At 58.9% G+C, this 17,314-nt stretch overlaps 1 protein-coding gene across 2 annotated transcripts; it reads right to left on the bottom strand.

Annotated features, from left to right (window-relative positions):
- Positions 1–4,957: 4,957 nt before the first annotated feature.
- On the bottom strand, positions 4,958–16,996 carry MAP4K2 (mitogen-activated protein kinase kinase kinase kinase 2). Of its 2 annotated transcripts, XM_058526502.1 has the most exons (32): positions 16,873–16,996; positions 16,693–16,750; positions 16,367–16,457; positions 16,217–16,281; positions 15,867–15,922; positions 15,526–15,573; positions 15,399–15,441; positions 14,958–15,030; positions 14,747–14,878; positions 14,608–14,670; positions 14,152–14,233; positions 13,956–14,063; positions 13,480–13,558; positions 13,106–13,164; positions 12,450–12,493; positions 12,327–12,365; positions 12,218–12,251; positions 11,999–12,104; positions 11,829–11,917; positions 11,708–11,749; positions 11,536–11,620; positions 11,363–11,442; positions 11,215–11,275; positions 11,019–11,136; positions 7,496–7,554; positions 7,312–7,415; positions 7,039–7,216; positions 6,230–6,298; positions 6,023–6,109; positions 5,714–5,784; positions 5,573–5,628; positions 4,958–5,470 (listed from the first exon to the last, which is right to left on the bottom strand). In XM_058526502.1, exons 1-32 carry the CDS (start codon positions 16,966–16,968, stop codon positions 5,383–5,385), a joined length of 2,463 nt encoding a protein of 820 aa, XP_058382485.1. In that variant the 5' UTR covers positions 16,969–16,996; the 3' UTR covers positions 4,958–5,382. The 2 variants fall into 2 exon arrangements, with proteins under 2 accessions (XP_058382485.1, XP_058382486.1); XM_058526503.1 differs by lacking the exons at positions 4,958–5,470; positions 5,573–5,628; positions 5,714–5,784; positions 6,023–6,109; positions 6,230–6,298 and adding an exon at positions 6,544–6,643.
- Positions 16,997–17,314: the final 318 nt, after the last annotated feature.

The raw sequence follows: 17,314 nt of genomic DNA, 5'->3' as shown, positions 1-17,314 counted from the left end.
CTTTCCTGAGTTCTGTGTTTCATTCTGGCGAATTATTGAACATGAGGGGAGTTGTGGGAACCTCCGAATTTGTAGCTAAGTTGGACAGAGGTGTGGGTAACCTGGAGACAAGACCCAGGACTTGTGGCTGAATTCCTTAACCTGTGGGGTCTGCCGACTCAGGGTGGTTGGTGTCAGAATCAAATTGAACTGTAGGACATCCAGTTGGTGTCAGAGAATTGGTGTTGGAATGTAAAGGGGGAGAGGTTTCAGCCCCTTCCTGCTAATCCCTGGCGGTTTTCATCTTGTAACTCTACCTCTGATAGTTCAGAAGCCCCAAGCCGCAGGCAAGATTGAGAGGTCGTGTCACCCAGCTAGCTGAGACTGGAGGGAGCAGATCCGTGGTTGTCTGCTCAGTGTCCCGCCTTTGGAGAGCCCCGCACGTGACTCCATTGCCCAAATTAGGAATAATGATATCTTCTATGGAGTGAGCACCTGGGATGCACCAAGTACTTTTCATAATTTTGTTTTTCCTGGAAAACCAGCTTTAGTTACAGCTTCTTATTAAAGGTAATTTGAACTAGGGGGAGATGGGTAGTGGAATTTGTGGAATTAGATACAAATTAGAAATAATAGATATGTGCAAATCACACATCTGGTAAAGGACTTGTATCCAGACTCTCAAAACTGAACCATAAGAAAACAAACAACCCGATTTTTTAAAAGCAAAAGGTTTGAACAGACACTTTACCAAAGAATATGCATAAATGGTAAGTACAGGAAAGGATGCTGAACGTCATTAGTCATGAAGGAAGTGTAAATTAAAACCACTGTGAGATACCATGACACACCTGTTTGAGCAGCTAACATTAAACAAGACTGACTAGACCAAGTGTTGGTGAGGATGTGGAGGAACCAGAACTCTACTCTGCCAGTGGGAATGTAAAATGGTGCAGCCACTTAGGAAAACAGTTGGACAGTTTCGTAAAAAGTTAAACACCACCTACCACGTGACCCAGCCTTTCCATTCGAAAGTATTTACCAAGAAAAATGTAAGTATATTTCCACACAGACACATACAATGTTCATAGCAGCTTTATTTGTACTAGTCCAAAACTGGAAACAGCCCAAATGTCCATCAGCAGGTGACTAGCTAAACAAACTGTGGTACATCCATTAAAATGGAATACTACTTGGCAATAAAAAGGAATGACTTAATACAGGCAACAACAGGAATGAATCTCAAAATAATTACGCGTAGCTAAAGAAGTCAGACAAAAAAGGAGTACATACTCTGTGATTCTATTTATATAGATTCTGAAAAATGCAAGCTCAGCTATTGTGATAGCAGATCAGTGGTTACTTGGGGATGGGGAGGTGAGGAAGAGAAGGAGGTGATTACAAAGGGGAAGAGGAAGCTTTTGGGGTGATGGAGATGTTCCTTATCTTGATCGTGGTGATGGTTTCATGGGTGCATATATATGTCAAAGTCATCAGATAGTGCATTTTTAATACATACGTGTATTGCATGCCAATTGTATCTTGATAAAGCTGTTCTAAAAAAACAAACAATAGAAGGGGCTGGCCCGATGGCATAACGGTTAAGTTCGCACACTCTGCTTAGGCGACCTGGGGCTCGAAGGTTCGGATCCCAGGTGTGGCCTATGCACCACTTATCAAGCCATGCTGTGGTGGTGTCCCACATATAAAGTGGAGGAAGATGGGCGCAGATGTTAGCCCAGGGCTAATCTTCCTCAGCAAAAAGGAGGAGGATTGGCATCAGATGTTAGCTCAGGGCTAATCTTCCTCACAAAAAAAAAGAAGAAACTACAAGGAAAGGGGTCTCCCCATAGTATAGTTCTACACAGAACACTGATTACATCAGCGAGGAAGGGATTATCTTGGCTTTTTGTTTTTGTTTTTTAAGCCATTTTAGGGTTTTAATTTTCCAGTGATTACTTTAAAATATTTAAACTTACATTTTCTTACATTGTATTTGATACATACAAAAGGATGTGGCACCTCCTGCGAGTTGGGAACTGAGTTGTAAATTGAACGCCCGTGAACCTACCACCCAACCTGAGAACCAAGAGATTACCAACCCTTTGCAAATTCCGGGGTGCTTCTTTACCCCTCCCCCCGACCCTTTTCACAGGGACCATCATCTTGAATTTTGTGCTTTCTCTTCCCCTGATCCCCCAGTCGAGTTTTATCACATGTGCATGTATCACCAGACAATAGATGGTTTTGCCTGTTTTGAGCTTTATAAAATGCTATCATATGGTGTGTAGTTTTATGTGATTTGCTGTTTTAATTCAGCACCACATCTGTAAGATCATGTGTTGTTGCATTATATGTGTTATGGTATTTCCCAGCCTCCCGACAGCCCTGCAGGCCGACGCAGGTTATGGTGTACCCGGGAAAATACAGCTCGGCAGGCTGGCCCAGGCCAGGGCCCCCTGCAGGGGCTCCTCTTCATCACATCACGCTTGTTCCTTCACTGGGAAAGCATGACTGAGGGCCTGCTGGGTGCCAGGTGATGACCAGGTGCTGGACATGCCAGTGAACACGGCCACATTCTGGTTGTTGCCTTGACCCTTGACCTCACTTGCCTTGGTGTATGGGCCAGCTCCTGGACATCCTGGGGTACCCACGTCTCTTCACTTACCCGCAGAATGGCTTAGAGAGGCTGGCTGACCTGAGCCATCCCAGAGGCTTCCGCCCAGGGAAGGCAGTTTGACAGTAGCTATGAGGAGGACAAACACAGCCACCTCTGAGCCAGCAATGCCACTTCAGGAATTTATCCTAAGGACACTTGAATATGTGCAGGGTGGCACTGGCACAAGAATATTGCAGCGTCCTTTGTAATATCAAGGTACTAGAAACAAATTTCCATCAATAGGGACCTAATTAACGAGTTAATTAACATTAGTTATGGGAACCGCATACAGTGGAATACCACTAGCTATAAAAAAGCAAGGAGGCGGCTCTGGTAACGGACGGCTCTCCAGGACAGATTTTGAAAGGGTAAGAAGAGAACAGTGTGAGGACTATGTTACCACGTGTATAAAAAGGGGAAGAATAAAGCATACGAGACTGCTCATATATGATAAATACTTCCAGAGGGTTCATAAGTAACTGGGACCTGGGGGCAGACTTTCATTGTATCTATTTTGTATTTTTTAAAAGTTGTATACCATGGCCAAGGGCTGCCAATTAAAAAATACATAAATAACAATTTCAGTCTTTCAGCACATATCCCGGCTTCCTGGCCTTTCTTTGGCTTTGTGCCAGCCTTTGCTGGCAGCAAATATTTTATCAGAGGCCCTTGTTTTCCCAGACCCCCCTCTTTGGCACTTTACACGCTGACCCCCCCAACCCTCGTTGTCAGACCTGGGTGGCAGCCAAGGGCTGGGGCAACCTGCCACAAGATGGCGCTCTCAGCCACCTGCTGCTCTGTGGGTGGAAGGTCAGTCTTCCCTGGGCACCTGGGGTCAGGGGTCAGCAGCCTCTGCTGAGTGGAGCCCACCTCCCCCCACACTCCTCAGTTTAATCCTGCACCTCCGCCAAGAAATCTAGAAAATTGGAAGTTAGGACTTGTGTCCCTGTCACCGCCCACATTTGGCCCATCCAGTGCCCTCCAGCAGGTGCAGACAAACCTTCAGAACTCGGAATGTGCTCTCACCCTCCTTTGGGTCTCATGGGGAACACAGCGTGAGTGCCCGGTGCCCAGGAGCCACATCTCCTCCCCTGGTCTGACTCCCCATTTCAGCCTCCCGCTCACTAAGAGTTGGGGCTCTGCTGGGGGTGGACAAGGGGACAATATGACAACCATGGGATCACCTGGGGCCCCTGCTGGGAGAACTGGGGACTGAGCTGCCATCTATCCACCACCCACCCACTCATCGTTTCATTCAGTTACCAAATATTTACCAACGGCCCACCAGGTGTAGAAAAGTTCTTATGCAAACACTTGCCTTGAACATCAGAAGGGAGATGCTGGGGCCAAACTCGAGACCCAGCTCCTGGGCCTTTGCTCATGCTCCTCCCCCAGACCCAGGGCCCTCCCTGCTCTCCAGCCCCCAGAGCCCCACCCTCTGCAGCCTGGTCCTGCCTGTGCCCCCAACCCCTCCTTTAAGGCCAGCTGCCATCCTGCCTTCTTGGCTCAGCTGCCCAAAGGCTCTGGTCAGGAGCAGCCTGGTCAGTGCCTGGGGCAACAGAGGGCTCCCTGGCCTGGGGTGCGGAGCCCTCTAAGAGGGCAACGTGGGAGAATGACAGAGCAAGGCACAAAGTCAGCCACGGGCGGATGGATGTGCCCTCGAGATGCAGGCTCCAGCAGGGGGACAGCTCCCCTCACCCAGGACTGATCCCCATCTTGGTAGTGACCCCCCTGTGAGCCCAGGGCCTGGCACTGAGGAGGCCCTCTGGGAATACTTGTCAAATGGACACGGCTAATTTCTGAGTCTAGGCCAATGATCATGCCTGTATTCAGGAATCCCGGCCTGACAGAGCTCACTGACACCGAAGCAGCAGGGGCGGGCAAGGAGGCAGCCCCAGGCCTGCGCGGGGGATACAGGTCATGGCAGGGGTCTCCCTAAGCCAGCAGCCTCCCTGGGGCTGGGTGGAGCAGCCCTTCCACAGGCCGCCTGGTGAGATCCCATATGAGGCCTGGCTGCCCTGGATGACAGTCCCTTTGTTCAAGGGACCCCCATCTGCATGACTCCTTGGCCACAAAAGAGGCCTCACACTGCAGAGCTGAGGGCTCATCCTGAGCAGGGGAGCCCAGGAGGAGAGCGCCCCTGAGATGCCCGCTGGGACCACGGGCTCTCCATCACCCTCTGCCTGGCTCCCCATGAGGGGGCCACCACCTTCCGTGGTGCATCCTCAGTGCCACAGAAGGATGTGCTGGAGGGAGGGAGAAGGGAGGAGGGAGATGAGGCAGTGGGCTCAGCTCCCCCCGACCCAGAGAGACCAGTGGAATATTAAACCAGCTTTAATATCAATATAGTCTCTCTTTTAAATACCATGCTCCCCAGGACAGGGCGCAGGGGCAGGCTCTTGGCAGGAAGAGTGGAAAGGAAATGTGGAACAAAATGGAATGGATCCCCCGGGGCCCGCCCCCACCCTGCCCAGGGCCCCTGCCACGGGGCACTAGGGACTGGGCTGCCCACAGGGGACAGGGAGGTGACAGCAGCTTCCTCTGGTCCAGTTGTTGCAGAGGCATGGGTGGGCTCCCCTCCCCACCCAGCCCCCAAACTCTTCTCAGGATTATTTGTGCCCTTCAGACCAGCAGAGCCGGGGCCTGGGCTCCTCTGATCTGGGCAGGGCCCCTTTGCCTAAAAGGGACTGTGGGCTAAGGCGTGGGGGCGGGGTGGGGGAATGCCACTGGCCAGCCGGGCCCCCTCAGTAACTGCTCTGGTGGCCGGTGAGAATGTAGAGGTTGCTGTGAGCCTCTGGGTTGTCGGTGGGAATGCTCTCGAGGATGATGTCCCTGAGGGGAGAGAGAGCGGGAGGTGAGCAAGGTGAGAAGACACTGGGTGTGACCATGTGGCCTCAGGGGCGTCTGCAGGGGAGGCGGGGCACCACACCCTACCTGTGGGCCCCAAGCACTCGGAAGATCCTTGTCTCATCTGTGATCTCCTGGGTCACCTGGGAAGAAAAGGGGCACTGAGGCCACTCCAGCGGGTCCCTCCTCAGAGGGTGGGGGGCAGCCAGGCCCCTGAGTCCCACTCACCTCGTTGGTGTCGAGGCTGCGGCCTTGCATGCCGTGGCTCCAGAAGGCCAGCACGCTGTCCTGCAGACATACTAGGAGGGGCCAGGCTGCCATCAGCCCTGCGCCTGCCCTGAGGACGCTGGCTCCCCCAGCCACATCCGGGCCCAGGGCTGGGCCACAGAGGTGCTCATGGACTGCAGGTGACCAGGATGGCTCTCAAGAGGGGCTGGGGGCCCTGCCTCCTTGTCCTGCTGCCAGCTCCAGGCCCCTGGACCCCATCATGTGCTCCAGGCCGGGGACACCCCGCCCCCACCTCTGTGGCTCACTCACCCACAGTCTCAATGGAGAAGTCGAAAGTCAGCACGGGCGCCAATGTGGCCGTGGGCTCACCCAGCAGGTTGACGATCCTCACGCAGCCTGCACAGGGAGAGGGCTGGTGGGCGGGGACAGGGCGGCTCCCTCTGGGCAGGCAGACCCACGTGGCTTCCCCCAGCCCCACCGTCTGCTGCCCCCAGCCCTGCGCCCAGGGGTACTCACGGTCAAAGCAGACTAGGATTGTGTCCCTGTCCACCTGAATCACCTGCTGGGCCGAGCCCGGGAGCCCGTCTGCAGGCAGAGAAGGGAGACACGGCCTGGCTGAGCCACCAGCCCCACTCTGGGCCAAGAGAAGGACGTGGGGGCCGTGCTACAGCCAGCCCTTGGCCAAGGGCGCACTTCAGCCTCACCACAGCTCGGCGGGGTCAGGACACCTAATGTCACTGCGCAGCTGGGGAACCGAGGCTCAGAGACGCCAAGCAACCCGTCCTCTGGCCCAGGGGAGTGGGAGGGAGTCCCAGGAGCCACGGGAGGACGGGGGCTCTGGAGTTGGGAGAAGCAGGCTTTGTGACTCAGTCCCCATGTGACCTCAAATCTCTGAGCCTCGGTTTCCTCACGTGTCACACAGGCATGGCGCTGGGCCGTTTGTGAGGATCAAGAATGAAATCAGTGTGAGACCCCGCTTGGGGCCTGCGCACAGCACGGCCTTCCCTCCTCCTTCACCCACCGCCACTCACTCTGCTCCCGAGCCGTCCCAACACCCGGGGTCCTGCTCCCTCGCTCAGAAGGGAGGCCTCCGTGCCCGCCTTGCCCGGTTTGGCTCTGTCCCTGCAGCCCCCACAGTATTGGTCTGTCTTTTCTTAGCTGCTGAGCCCTCTGGTCTAATGAAATCTTTTATGGAACCCCAGCTGAGGGAGGCTGGGAGCTCTGGGCCCCCAAGGTCTCTGCAGACACAGGCTGTGGGGAACTCTCTCTCTCAGAGACAGAGACACGCACACAGGCACACACGGCAGCCTACCCCGCCAGCTCACCAGGTGGGATGAGGACATCAGGCGTCAGGCCAGCCTCTAGGGGCAGGACGTGGAACAGGACGCGGCAGCCGGGCCCCTCGGGGCTCTCAGCCCCCACGCACACCTGCGGTAGCTCCTTCCCGTCCAGCACCAGTGGCTCCAGCATCCTTGCTGGGCTGGGCAAGGGGCTGGAGAAGTTCTGGGGGCAGCAGGGGTGCTCAGGTCTCCATGTCTCCCCTCAGGCCCCCTGCCACCCGCCTGAGGGCCCCCTTGCCTCAGCCCACCCGCTCACACCTTCAGCAGCAGGAACTTCTGCAGCGGCTCGTACCACTGCAGCAGGAGCAGGCTGGCGGGCAGGGCGGCCAGCAGGAAGGTGCTGCCTGTGTAGGGGTTCCGCACTGCAAGAGAGGCAGGCCATGGGCACCAGGCTTCGCCTGCGCCCCGACCCCTCCCTGGCCCTGCCCCACCCAGCCCTTACCCACGCGACACTGTAGGCAGCCTTTGGTGTCAGGAATCTTGGTGGACAGGGCAAAGCGCCTGTAGAAATGACAACCAGGGCATGTGTCACAGGTGCCATCATGGGCGAGGCCTGTGCAGAGCTCTAGGAGGTGGGTACTGTCATCTTGCCCGCCTTACAGGTGAGAGACAGGCTCAGAGAGGCAAAGCGACTTGCCCAAGTAACACAGCTGTGAAGGGCACGGATCTGAAGCCCGTCTTGTGGCTTCAGCTCCCACCTCCACAGCCTACAACACCTCTGTCCAGTCCAGGGGTTTGGGGCACAGAATTACCTCTAACTGTGCGACTTTGGGCAAGTCACTTAACCTCTCCAAGCCTCAACTCCCTCATCTGTAGAACGGGGATAACAGTGGCGTCCACCTCATAGGGCCGCGGTGAGGATTAAATGAGTGAACACGGGGGAAGGGCTTACAGTGGAGCCTGGCGCTCACAAGAGGCCGGCTTTTATCATCCGGAAGGACTACTTTCCACCTATTTCCAATCCTTGAAATCCCTTTTAGGCGAAGGCAGGGTATAAACGAAGAAATGAATGAAGAAACAAGAGCGTGGAGGGCCTGGGTCACAGGTGGGCACATAGGCCCAAGGAGGTTAAGGCAAATGGGTGGCTCCCCTTGGTGCCCGGGGGGGAAGTGGGGTCCTGTCTTGGTTACTGGTTGTTCCCCAGACCCCCAGGGGACCTTCCGAGCCTGTGTCCTCCTCTGGGGAACAGGGCTACATGTCAGCAGCCCTGCCACCTCCTCCCAGCGACCTCGGCCCTGTCTGCGCCTGCTACTAGGATGTGGGCCCCGCCGAGGAAGCCAATGCCTGTCTCTCTCTCTCCCTCTGTCCTCACTCTCCTCTCTCCCCAGTTCCTTCCCCTCTCCTCCCCAACTGGCCTTCGGATGGGACAGAGGCAGATATTTTTGTATTTGTTTTTTTCTCCAAATAATTCTCGTTCTCCGCTCTCTACATTCGAAGCGGCCTCTGTGACTCTGTGATTTCCCAGACGCACGCCCGAAGCTGCCTGTGACTCGTTGGGGCTGACAGGCCTGTTTGCTGCAGGTCCTGGGCCAAAGCAGAGACCCGCCCGGGGACTGGGCTCAGGAAGCCCTGAGGCCACGGGGCTCCAGGTGCAGTCCCGGAGTGAGCAGCCGCAGGAAGGGCTGGGCCCCAGCTGCTGCAGCCACTGGCCCGGCCTCGCCCGCCTGGCCCACCGGCTGCCACCACCGCCCTGGTCATAACAACGTCTAAGTGCACAGCCACCCCCACCCGAACTCAGCCTCGCCCAGCCCACAGCTCACAGAGGCCCCACTTGCACATCTCACGCTCACTGAGCCTGTCACCAGCCACGGCTGATGACAGCTCCATCCTTCCCGCTGCCGAGTCCAAAAACCCTAGTCATCCCTGACTCCTCTCTCTCTTCCATCCACCAAGCGTCAGGAAATCCTGTTGGTTCAGCTTCCAAAATAAAACCATAATCCAACCACTTTTCTTCTCCTTCATTGCTGCCCTGGCCCAAGCCACCAGCACCTCCCACCTGATGACTGCACTGGCCTCCTGACAGGTCTCCTGCTTCCACACTGATCCCCTCCAGTCTGTTCTCAACACAGCAGCTAGCGTGATCCCATGAGAACCTCAGTCCACGTCGCTCTTCTGCAGTGGCCCTCAGGCTTTCTGCAGTGGCCCTCAGGCTGCTCTGAGTCAAAGCCAGAGGCCTCATGTGGCCACAGGGCCCTCCCAGACATCTCCCTCTCACTCCATCACCTGGCGGCACCAGCCTCCTTGCTATTCCTCAAACAGGCCAGGCCCACTCCTGCCCCAGGGCCTTTGCACTGGCCATCCCCTCCCTCTGGGAAGACTTTCCTCCAGATGTCAACAGGCTCGCTCCATCACCCCCTCCAAGTCTTTGCTCAAACAGCACCGTCTCGACAGCGAGGTCCTTCCTCACCACCCTGTTTAAAACCACAAGCCACGCCCCACCCCCCCTGGCCTTCCTTCTCCCTGCTCTTCTTCATGTACCACTTTCCCCTATGCATCACCACAGAATATGCTGCTTTTTTGTTGGCTATTTGTTGTTTGTCTCTCTTGACAAGAAGGTCTGGAGAATATAAGGGTCTCTTTAGTTCACAGATGCATCTCATGCCTCCAGAACACTGCCTGGAACATCCTAGGTGCTGAGTGGATGTTTGTTGAATGACTGAATGAGGGACTCCACCTGGAACATCCCGGGCACTTGATAAAACATGCAATCTGCTCCTCCTCCCAATCCCTCCCTCTCCCTCAGACTCACTCCCATCAGACCCCAACTCCTGTCAATCCCACTTCCTCAATCCTGCTCGGGTCTGCCAGTTGTCACCATCCCATAGCCTAATCCCCATCGCCTGCCAGCCAGCAGATGCCTCTTGTTTTCCTCTGTCCCCAAAAGCCCCTCTCTCCTTCCCCGCAGCTCCAGGAGGGGGCATGTGACCCAGGCCTGGGCCCCTGAGTTCCTCATCCCCTGGCCACAGCGACTAGCTCAGGGGTGGGCATGGACCTAAGGTAGACCAGTGAGGATGGGCCCCAGGACTTTTGTGGGAATTACTTGGAAATAGAGGTTCTAGTTAGCTAATAGAAAGCTGGCCTGGAACTGTGGGCAGCCATCACTGGACAGGAGAGCCTATGTGAGAATGAGGGCGACAAGACGAAAACAGACCCAAGAGACGCAGGGAAATTCCTGATGATGCCATTTAAGCCTGGATCCAGCTGGGCCTAAAGCTAACCCTACTCCCAGAATTTCAGTTACAGGAGCCATGAAATTCCCTGTCGTGCTTAAGCCAGGGAGCTGAACCACCTCCAACAGGAAGAATCTTGATTGACATACAGAAGGATCCTTCTGAAACACTCACGGCGCCGCTGCCAGTTGAATGTCTCGGCTTGGCGTCAAGGGAGGCGCTCTGCCACCTGTGCAGCAGCTTCTCAGCTGCTCTGCCCTCTTCCCTCAGGCCAAACACCTATAACGCCCCAGATCTCCCACAGACATTTGCTCTCGCTCTTCCCTCTGCCTGGAATGCTGTTCCCTAACCCATCTGCCTGGAAGACTCCAAGCACTTTCAAACCCCATGAGCTCCTCTGAGGCCTCCTGCCCCTCCCGGCTCTCCCTCTAGTTCACCGTAGAACCAGGTGCTGAGAGTGATTCCTCATCTCCACGCCCAGCCTAAGACCTGGCACATAACAGTGCTCAGTGCTCAGTACCCGTCTGCCCCGCCTCCTCACGAGCACGGCTCCCAGTTTGCCAAGCCCTTGCACATCCACCATCTCCCTGCCTCCCAATAGGCCTCGGGACAGGGGCAGGGGGGCTATCAACCACACTGACAGATGGGGAAACTGAGGCTTGGGGAGGCAAAGTGACACGTCTAAGATCACAACAGTCCCAGGAACGGGCAAGGCCCTACTCCACCCCAGCTCTGCCCCTCTGCCTCCCAGCTCCCCTCTCCCCTACACATCCCGGCTCCCCCAGGGGCCCCGACCTGGGGATGATGCGCTGGGTGAGGCGGTTGGTGGGGATGGAGAGGGGAACCTGCTGCTGGAGGCGCCGCTGCTCGAACAGGCCCGGGAGGTCGTGGGCCCAGATGTGTGTGGATTTCCCTGCCGGGGAGGGAAAGGGGGCTCAGAGAGTGATGTGAGTGGGGTGCGGGCCCCGCCCCTCCCTGGCCCAACTGGTACCTGAGAGCGACAGCAGCACGTTATTCACACAGTAGAGCCAGGCACAGCGGTGTGAAATCAGCTAGAGGCCACAGAGCCACAGAGGGAGAGGGGGTCAGCACCCCAGGCCCCCCAGGCCCTCTGCCCTCCACAGCCAGCCGGGCCTCACCTTCTCCAGCGTATCCTCATGCAGTTCATGCAGGTTGAGGGTGTAGATGCCTTCCTCCGCCCCCACCACCAGGAACTGGTCTGCAGATTTGGGTATGGGGTCAGAGGTCAGTCACGCCCCCTGGCCCAAGCTGGACATTCCCAGCTCCTGCTTCCTCCCTGCCACTGGCCTACCCCGGGTGACAGGGTGAATCCAGGTGACAGCAGCGTGGATCCGCAGGGGACAGCCATTGAAGACCTTGGAGAAGCAGGCGCCCATCTGGGGGGAAGCAAGAGGCCGGTTAAGAAGCACAGGGGCGGCGGGCAGTGGGGCTGCGGGGAGCAGGGCTGCGGGGCAAACACTTACGTGCACCTTGGGGGTCGGGGGGAGCCCGTGGCAAGACGATCTCTGGGACAGAGGGAAGGAGTCAGGGCCGAGAAGACACCCAGCCTCCCATCTCCCCAGCCCCTCTGTAGCACCCCCTCACCTCAGGATCCAGCCGGTGCTTCATGGTGGCCCAGGCAGTGGGGAGCAGTGGCGAGCTGTCAGGGGCTGGGAGAGGAGGGGGCGGGGTTCCTGCGGGCACAGATCCCCAGTGAATTCCAGCCCAGCCCCCACCCTGGGCCTGTCTCCTGGTCCCCCAGGCCTGGGACTCACCTGGGGGGCTGCATAGAGAATCCTCAGCTAGGGGCTCAGGGGAGGACGACCCCAAGAATGGGGCCCGCTTGATGGTTCCCATGGCGTCATCTGGGGAGTCCAGCTCCTGGCAGGAGGGTTGGGGGTCCCGCCCGGCTGTGAGCAGGTCACCCTGTAACCTTGTCCCACTCCAAGTGCACCCTCTCGGGCACTCCCCCCCATCCCCACTTCACTCTGTACCTGGACTTCCAAGGCTGGCCGGATGGTCAGGCTCCTGTGGAGGAGGTGTGAGGTGTGACTGGGCCCCAGGCCCGGCCCCCTCACCCCTCCTCCGGGCCCAGCCCCTCACCTTTCCTCCAGGGCCTCCTGGACAGACTGCAGCAAGCTCCTGGGCAGAGAGGGAAAGGGGTCAGAGGTCAGCATTTTCTGCCACCCCCAACCCCTCCCCTGCAGCTTCCCTCTCCTCACTCACCCACTCAGCTCCTCCTTTCCCAGCAGCATCCACTCCTCCTCCCACTGTGGGGAAACCGAGTCAGAAAGACCGGGAGAGAGGCAGAGAGACAGAGAGGCAATGTGAGAGGCAATCGAGAGACTGTGGGAGAGACAGACAGACAGATGGAAAATGAGATGGTAACAAGCGAGAGACTTGTGTGAGAGAGACAATGAGAGGCAAAAAGATTGAGAAAGAGAGAGACAGACAGACAAACTGGGAGAGAGAAAGAATGAAACAGAGATAGAGCAAGGCAAAGAGACTGAGATTGTGGGAGCCAAGAGAGATGCTGATGAGAGACAGCAAGAGAGCAGAGAGATGGTGAGTCAGACAACTGGTGACAGACGCAGAGAAAACACACTGAACAGGGTGGGGTGGGGGCTCAGATGTGTGACAGCCCCACTTTTTAGAAAGGCAGGGTCACCCTGCCACCCTCCAGCTGACTATCCAAAAGAACTTAACACAGGAAGGAGCCCCCAGCTCTCCGTGTGCCTGGGAGGGACAGGCCTGCTGGGACAGCCTTCCCAGACCTGATGGCCAGGTGGCCCCGGCTTCAAGGCTCCTGGAGTTGAGATGCTTGACCTCCAGCATAGCCCCCAACCCCCTGCGCACCACCCTGCCCACAGCCAGCCCCTCACCGGCTCATTGAGGGGGTCCGTTTCCTTCCTCCGTGGGGCGCCAAATTTCACCTGGTGAACTGGGGGGCCGAGATACACGGGTTGGGGGGGCCAGAGTCTCAGGACTGACCCCCACACTCACACCAAAGCCACACACACAACTCTCCCCCAAATCTACATGCACAGCCCCCCACCAATTCCACACATATGCCCCCCAGCAAATCCACACACACGCCCCCCCCGGCAAATCCACACACATGGTCCCCCCAAATCCACACACAGCCCCCCCAGCAAATCCACATACATGGCCCCCCCAAATCCACACACAGCCCCCCGACCAAATCCACACACATTTTCCCCCCAAATCCACACACACAGCCCCCCAGCAGACTCACACTGGATCTCCGAGGGGGTCCTCTCGGCCGGGCCGTGCTGCCCCCGGGAATGAATGGTGTCTGGAAACATGTCATAAGTCTAAGGAAGAACACAGTGGACACACACACAGCACTCGCCTCACGCAGGTATCCTCTGAGGTGCTTTACATACATCGACGTGTTTTGTGTTCACAACAAGCCTCTGAGGCACCCTCATTTCACAGCTGAGAAAGGCAGCACAGAGAGGCAAGTAACCGGCTAAAGATCACACAGAAAGCAGAAGATGGCTGAGCCAGGGTCATGCTGAGCCAGGGCCAAGGGCAGAAACCTAGCAAGGGGATGCAGGGAGGCAAGAAGATTCCTAAGGGTGGGCTCACCTGGAGGGAAGCTCCCTGGGCTAGAAATATACAAGTTAAAGAGACTTGGACTCACATCATCTCCGTATTCCTTACAACCAGGCCGGGCCGAGACCCGTCTCCCCAGCTGCCCTCACTTACCTCTAGGTCACAGTCTTCTGGGGAGGGGGTTCCCAGGTGGGGGTCATTGGCCTTATCCAACAGCTGCGTAAGGAGGGCCCGAGGGAGCTGCTGGGTTGTGAAGGGGTGCTGGAGGATTGAGGGGGCACTGGTTGGTTCCTGGCCTCCAGGCCTCTTTCAAGTATCAAGCCCTCCCACCCCACCCCTTGCCTCCCACCTGCAGAAGCTTCTCTGCTGTTGGCCTCTTCTTGGGGTTCTTGGTCAAGGCCAGCTTGAGGAAGTGGTGGAAACTCTGGGTCCTAGTGGGCACAAGAGCCCCCCGCCCCAGACCCAGGTTAGCCCTCATGAGGGCCAGCAGCCACCTGCCACCACTCCAGAGGAGTCTGCTGGGCCCACTCAGGAAGGAGCCCACCAGAGGCCAAAGGCAGCTGGCATGAGCAATACTGTTGTTGCGACATGGCAGCTCCTCTACCATCACCATCTGCCCTTCCTCCCTGCCTGCAGCAGGTCCCTGGCCCAGAGGTGGGGCCCAGGCCCCTCCTGCAGATGGTCTGCAGAGGCCCAGAGAGGGCAGGGCTCTTGAGGCTGCACCCTGGGAGTCAGCAGAAGGCTCCTCCACCCCCATGGGACCTGACTGCAAACGAGGCCCCAGCAGGGGGATGTGGGCCCTCACCAGCGAGTCTTGTCTCTCAGCTTGGGCGGCTGGAAGCTGCTTTTGGACATGAGCATCAAGGCTCTGTGGAGAGCACAAGGTCGGGGTCAAGGGTCAGCAGGGCCCTCGGGGGGAGGCAAGGGGCAAGTGTTCGGCTGACCTCATGGGGTGCAGATGGAACAGAGGGGGCTGCAGCTCGGCCAGCTCAATGGCGGTGATGCCCAGGGCCCAAACGTCACACAGCTCATTGTAGCCACCTTTGCGCTCCACAGCGGCCACCTCTGGGGCCATCCTAGAAGCCATGTCACAGACGGGATGACCAGGTGCCCCACCTGTGGCCCCCGCCCCCTCAGCCCGAGGCACAGCCTCACCAGTATGGAGTCCCAATGAAAGACCTCCTCTTAGCCACGGACGCCGTCAGCTCGCCTGACACCCCGAAGTCAGCTGCGGGGAGAAAGTGCTGCTCTCACCAACCCCCTGGCTGCCACTCCCCACGCCCCTCCAGGGCTCAGGCTCAGCATGCACCTGGCAGGGCTCAGACAGCAGGCGGCCCAGGTTTGAGTCACAACTGCCACAGGCCCCAGGCAGAGCCAGGTCAACCACCTTCTCTCCCTGACCATGTGCCTGGTCCCACGTTAGACCAACTACATCCAACTTCCAGTGGGAAGGGAGGACTGTTCCACTTTCTAAATGGGGAAACTGAGGCTCAGGCGGTAAAGTGACTTGCCCAAGGACACCCGGCACCTGGATGCAGGCTCTGACTCCAGAAGCCCCACAGAACCCTCACCCTGATGTGTCCCCGGGGTACTGACCCAGCTTGACATCTCCCTGGAGGGTGAGGAGAAGGTTGGCTCCCTGTGGAATGGAGGAGAGAGATCCCGTCTGGCGCCCGCGAGAGCCTACTCCTTCCTCCCACGATGCCCTGGGCCAGACCCCTACCTTGATGTCTCTGTGGATCTTCCCGCGCGAATGCAAGTGGAGCAAACCCTGGGGACAAAGAGGAGGCCCTGAGAGCAGCCACCAGCACTATCCCCTCCCCGGAGACCCCTCCCAGAACTGGGGCCCCCCACCCAGCTGCTTCCTCCTCCCCTCTCCCCAAACAGGAAGTGGCTGAGCCAAGAGGGAAATGGGCTGCTTCCGGCAACAAGGCTGGGGCCCTTTCCCCCCAGGACCCACAGCCCCCCAGGCCAGCCCCCCCCCACACACACACTGGCCAGCTGGGCTCCCTGCCCACAGCTCCTGGGGACTGGGGGTGTGAGCAGCCTTACAGGCCCAGCTACCTTCAGTGCTTCCCGGCAGACATAGGCAATCTGCCGTTCCTCCAAGGGCCCGGTGGCTGAAATGAAAGGGGTGAGAGCTGGCACGGGGGTCTAGGGGATATGTTACGGCCACCCTGTGCGGGGGAAGCAGCAGGCACTGCTAGGCGAAAGGGGTGTTGGCCACCTCCCTTCCCAGCATAGTCTGGGATGCAGAGCCCAGAGAAGAACAGCATTTCTCTCAAGGTCACACAGCCAGTGAGGAGTGGAGAGGGGCCCACGTCCAGGGTCCCAGCTCTCCCCTCGTGCCCCACGTTGGGGTGGGGGATGGGAAGATGGTTGTGGTCCTCTGGGCATGGAGTCCCAGCCCTCACCGTGGTAAATCTCCTGCAGGGACCCCCCACCGCAGAACTCCATGCAGATCCACAAGCGGTCATTCCTGGAGGGACACAGAGCTGGGGTGGGCATCCAGCAGGGCCACAAGGGGGCTGCCTGGGAGTGGGCAGGGGGTAAAGCAGCCTCACCTGAGGTAGCTGCCAATGTAGGCCACCACGTTGGGGTGGTGACACTCACGCAGGATGGTGATTTCCTGCTGGAGGGAGCTGATGTCGTCCCCTGGGGAGCACAGGGCATCATGGAGGGGCCGCATCGGGTCGTCCTAACTCAGTGCCCCCATCTGCAAAGTGGGCACAGAGCGCTCCTCCCTCCAGGCCAGACAGGGGCCCGGCGAGAGCACCTCCTGGGGCCTGCCCCCGGGCGTCTCGGAGAGGTCAACTCTCGCCCCGCACACCGCGCCCGCGCGGCGCTCTGCCCTCCCGCCGGCGCAGAGGCCCTGGCCCCGCGCCCTCACCTGGGTCTAGCTTGACTATCTTCACCGCGGCCAGTTCGGACGTGACCGTGTCGCGGGCCTGCAGGGGCGGAGGGGGTGAGGGATGAGGAGGGGGCGGGGCCGGGGGCCCGGAGTCCGCGGCGGGGCGCCGCGCGGGCACCTTCCTCGCCGCCCTCCCGCCCGGCCGGCCGCCCGGCGCACCTTGTAGACGTCGCCATAGGTCCCGGCCCCCACGCGCTGCAGCAGCTCGAAGCGGTCCCGCGGATCCTGCAGCGACACGTCCCGCAGCAGCGCCATGGGCCCGGCGCCGGGCGGGCGGGCGGGCGGGCGCGAGCTGCGGAGCCGCGGAGCCGGCGCGGGGCGGCGCGGGGCGGGGCGGGGCGGGCCCGCCGGTGGCTCCGAGGCCGCGGGGGCGGGGCCGCGCCTGGGGCGGGGCCAGGCGGGGATGCCCCGCCGCCCGGCCGGGAGGAGGCGCCCGCGGGACCGGCCCTCGGCGGGAGGGGAAGCCCCGAGGCCGGGCGGGGCCGACGGCGCCGAGGCCCTTCCGCCAGGCGCCCGCTCCTCGCGCTCTACAGGTGGGGAGCCCGAAGGCCAGGGAGCCAGAGGCAGAGGCAAGCGGGGGCGCTCCATCCCCCCCCCGCCG

Source organism: Diceros bicornis, chromosome 31 (assembly GCF_020826845.1).
Source record: "Diceros bicornis minor isolate mBicDic1 chromosome 31, mDicBic1.mat.cur, whole genome shotgun sequence".
Taxonomy (NCBI): domain Eukaryota; kingdom Metazoa; phylum Chordata; class Mammalia; order Perissodactyla; family Rhinocerotidae; genus Diceros; species Diceros bicornis.
Note: the sequence above shows the minus strand (reverse complement) of the source record. Positions and strands in the feature narration are given on the sequence as shown.

Bases quoted from the DNA above. Each gene is read 5' to 3' on its own strand.
- MAP4K2 (XM_058526502.1), bottom strand. From the start codon at position 16,968: ATGGCGCTGCTGCGGGACGTGTCGCTGCAGGATCCGCGGGACCGCTTC. The intron at 16,751-16,872 runs GTGCGCCGGGCG...CCGCCCCTGCAG, and splicing joins CCTATGGCGACGTCTACAAG to GCCCGCGACACGGTCACGTC. The intron at 11,918-11,998 runs GTGAGTCCCAGG...CTGTGCCCGCAG, and splicing joins TTCTCTATGCAGCCCCCCAG to GAACCCCGCCCCCTCCTCTC.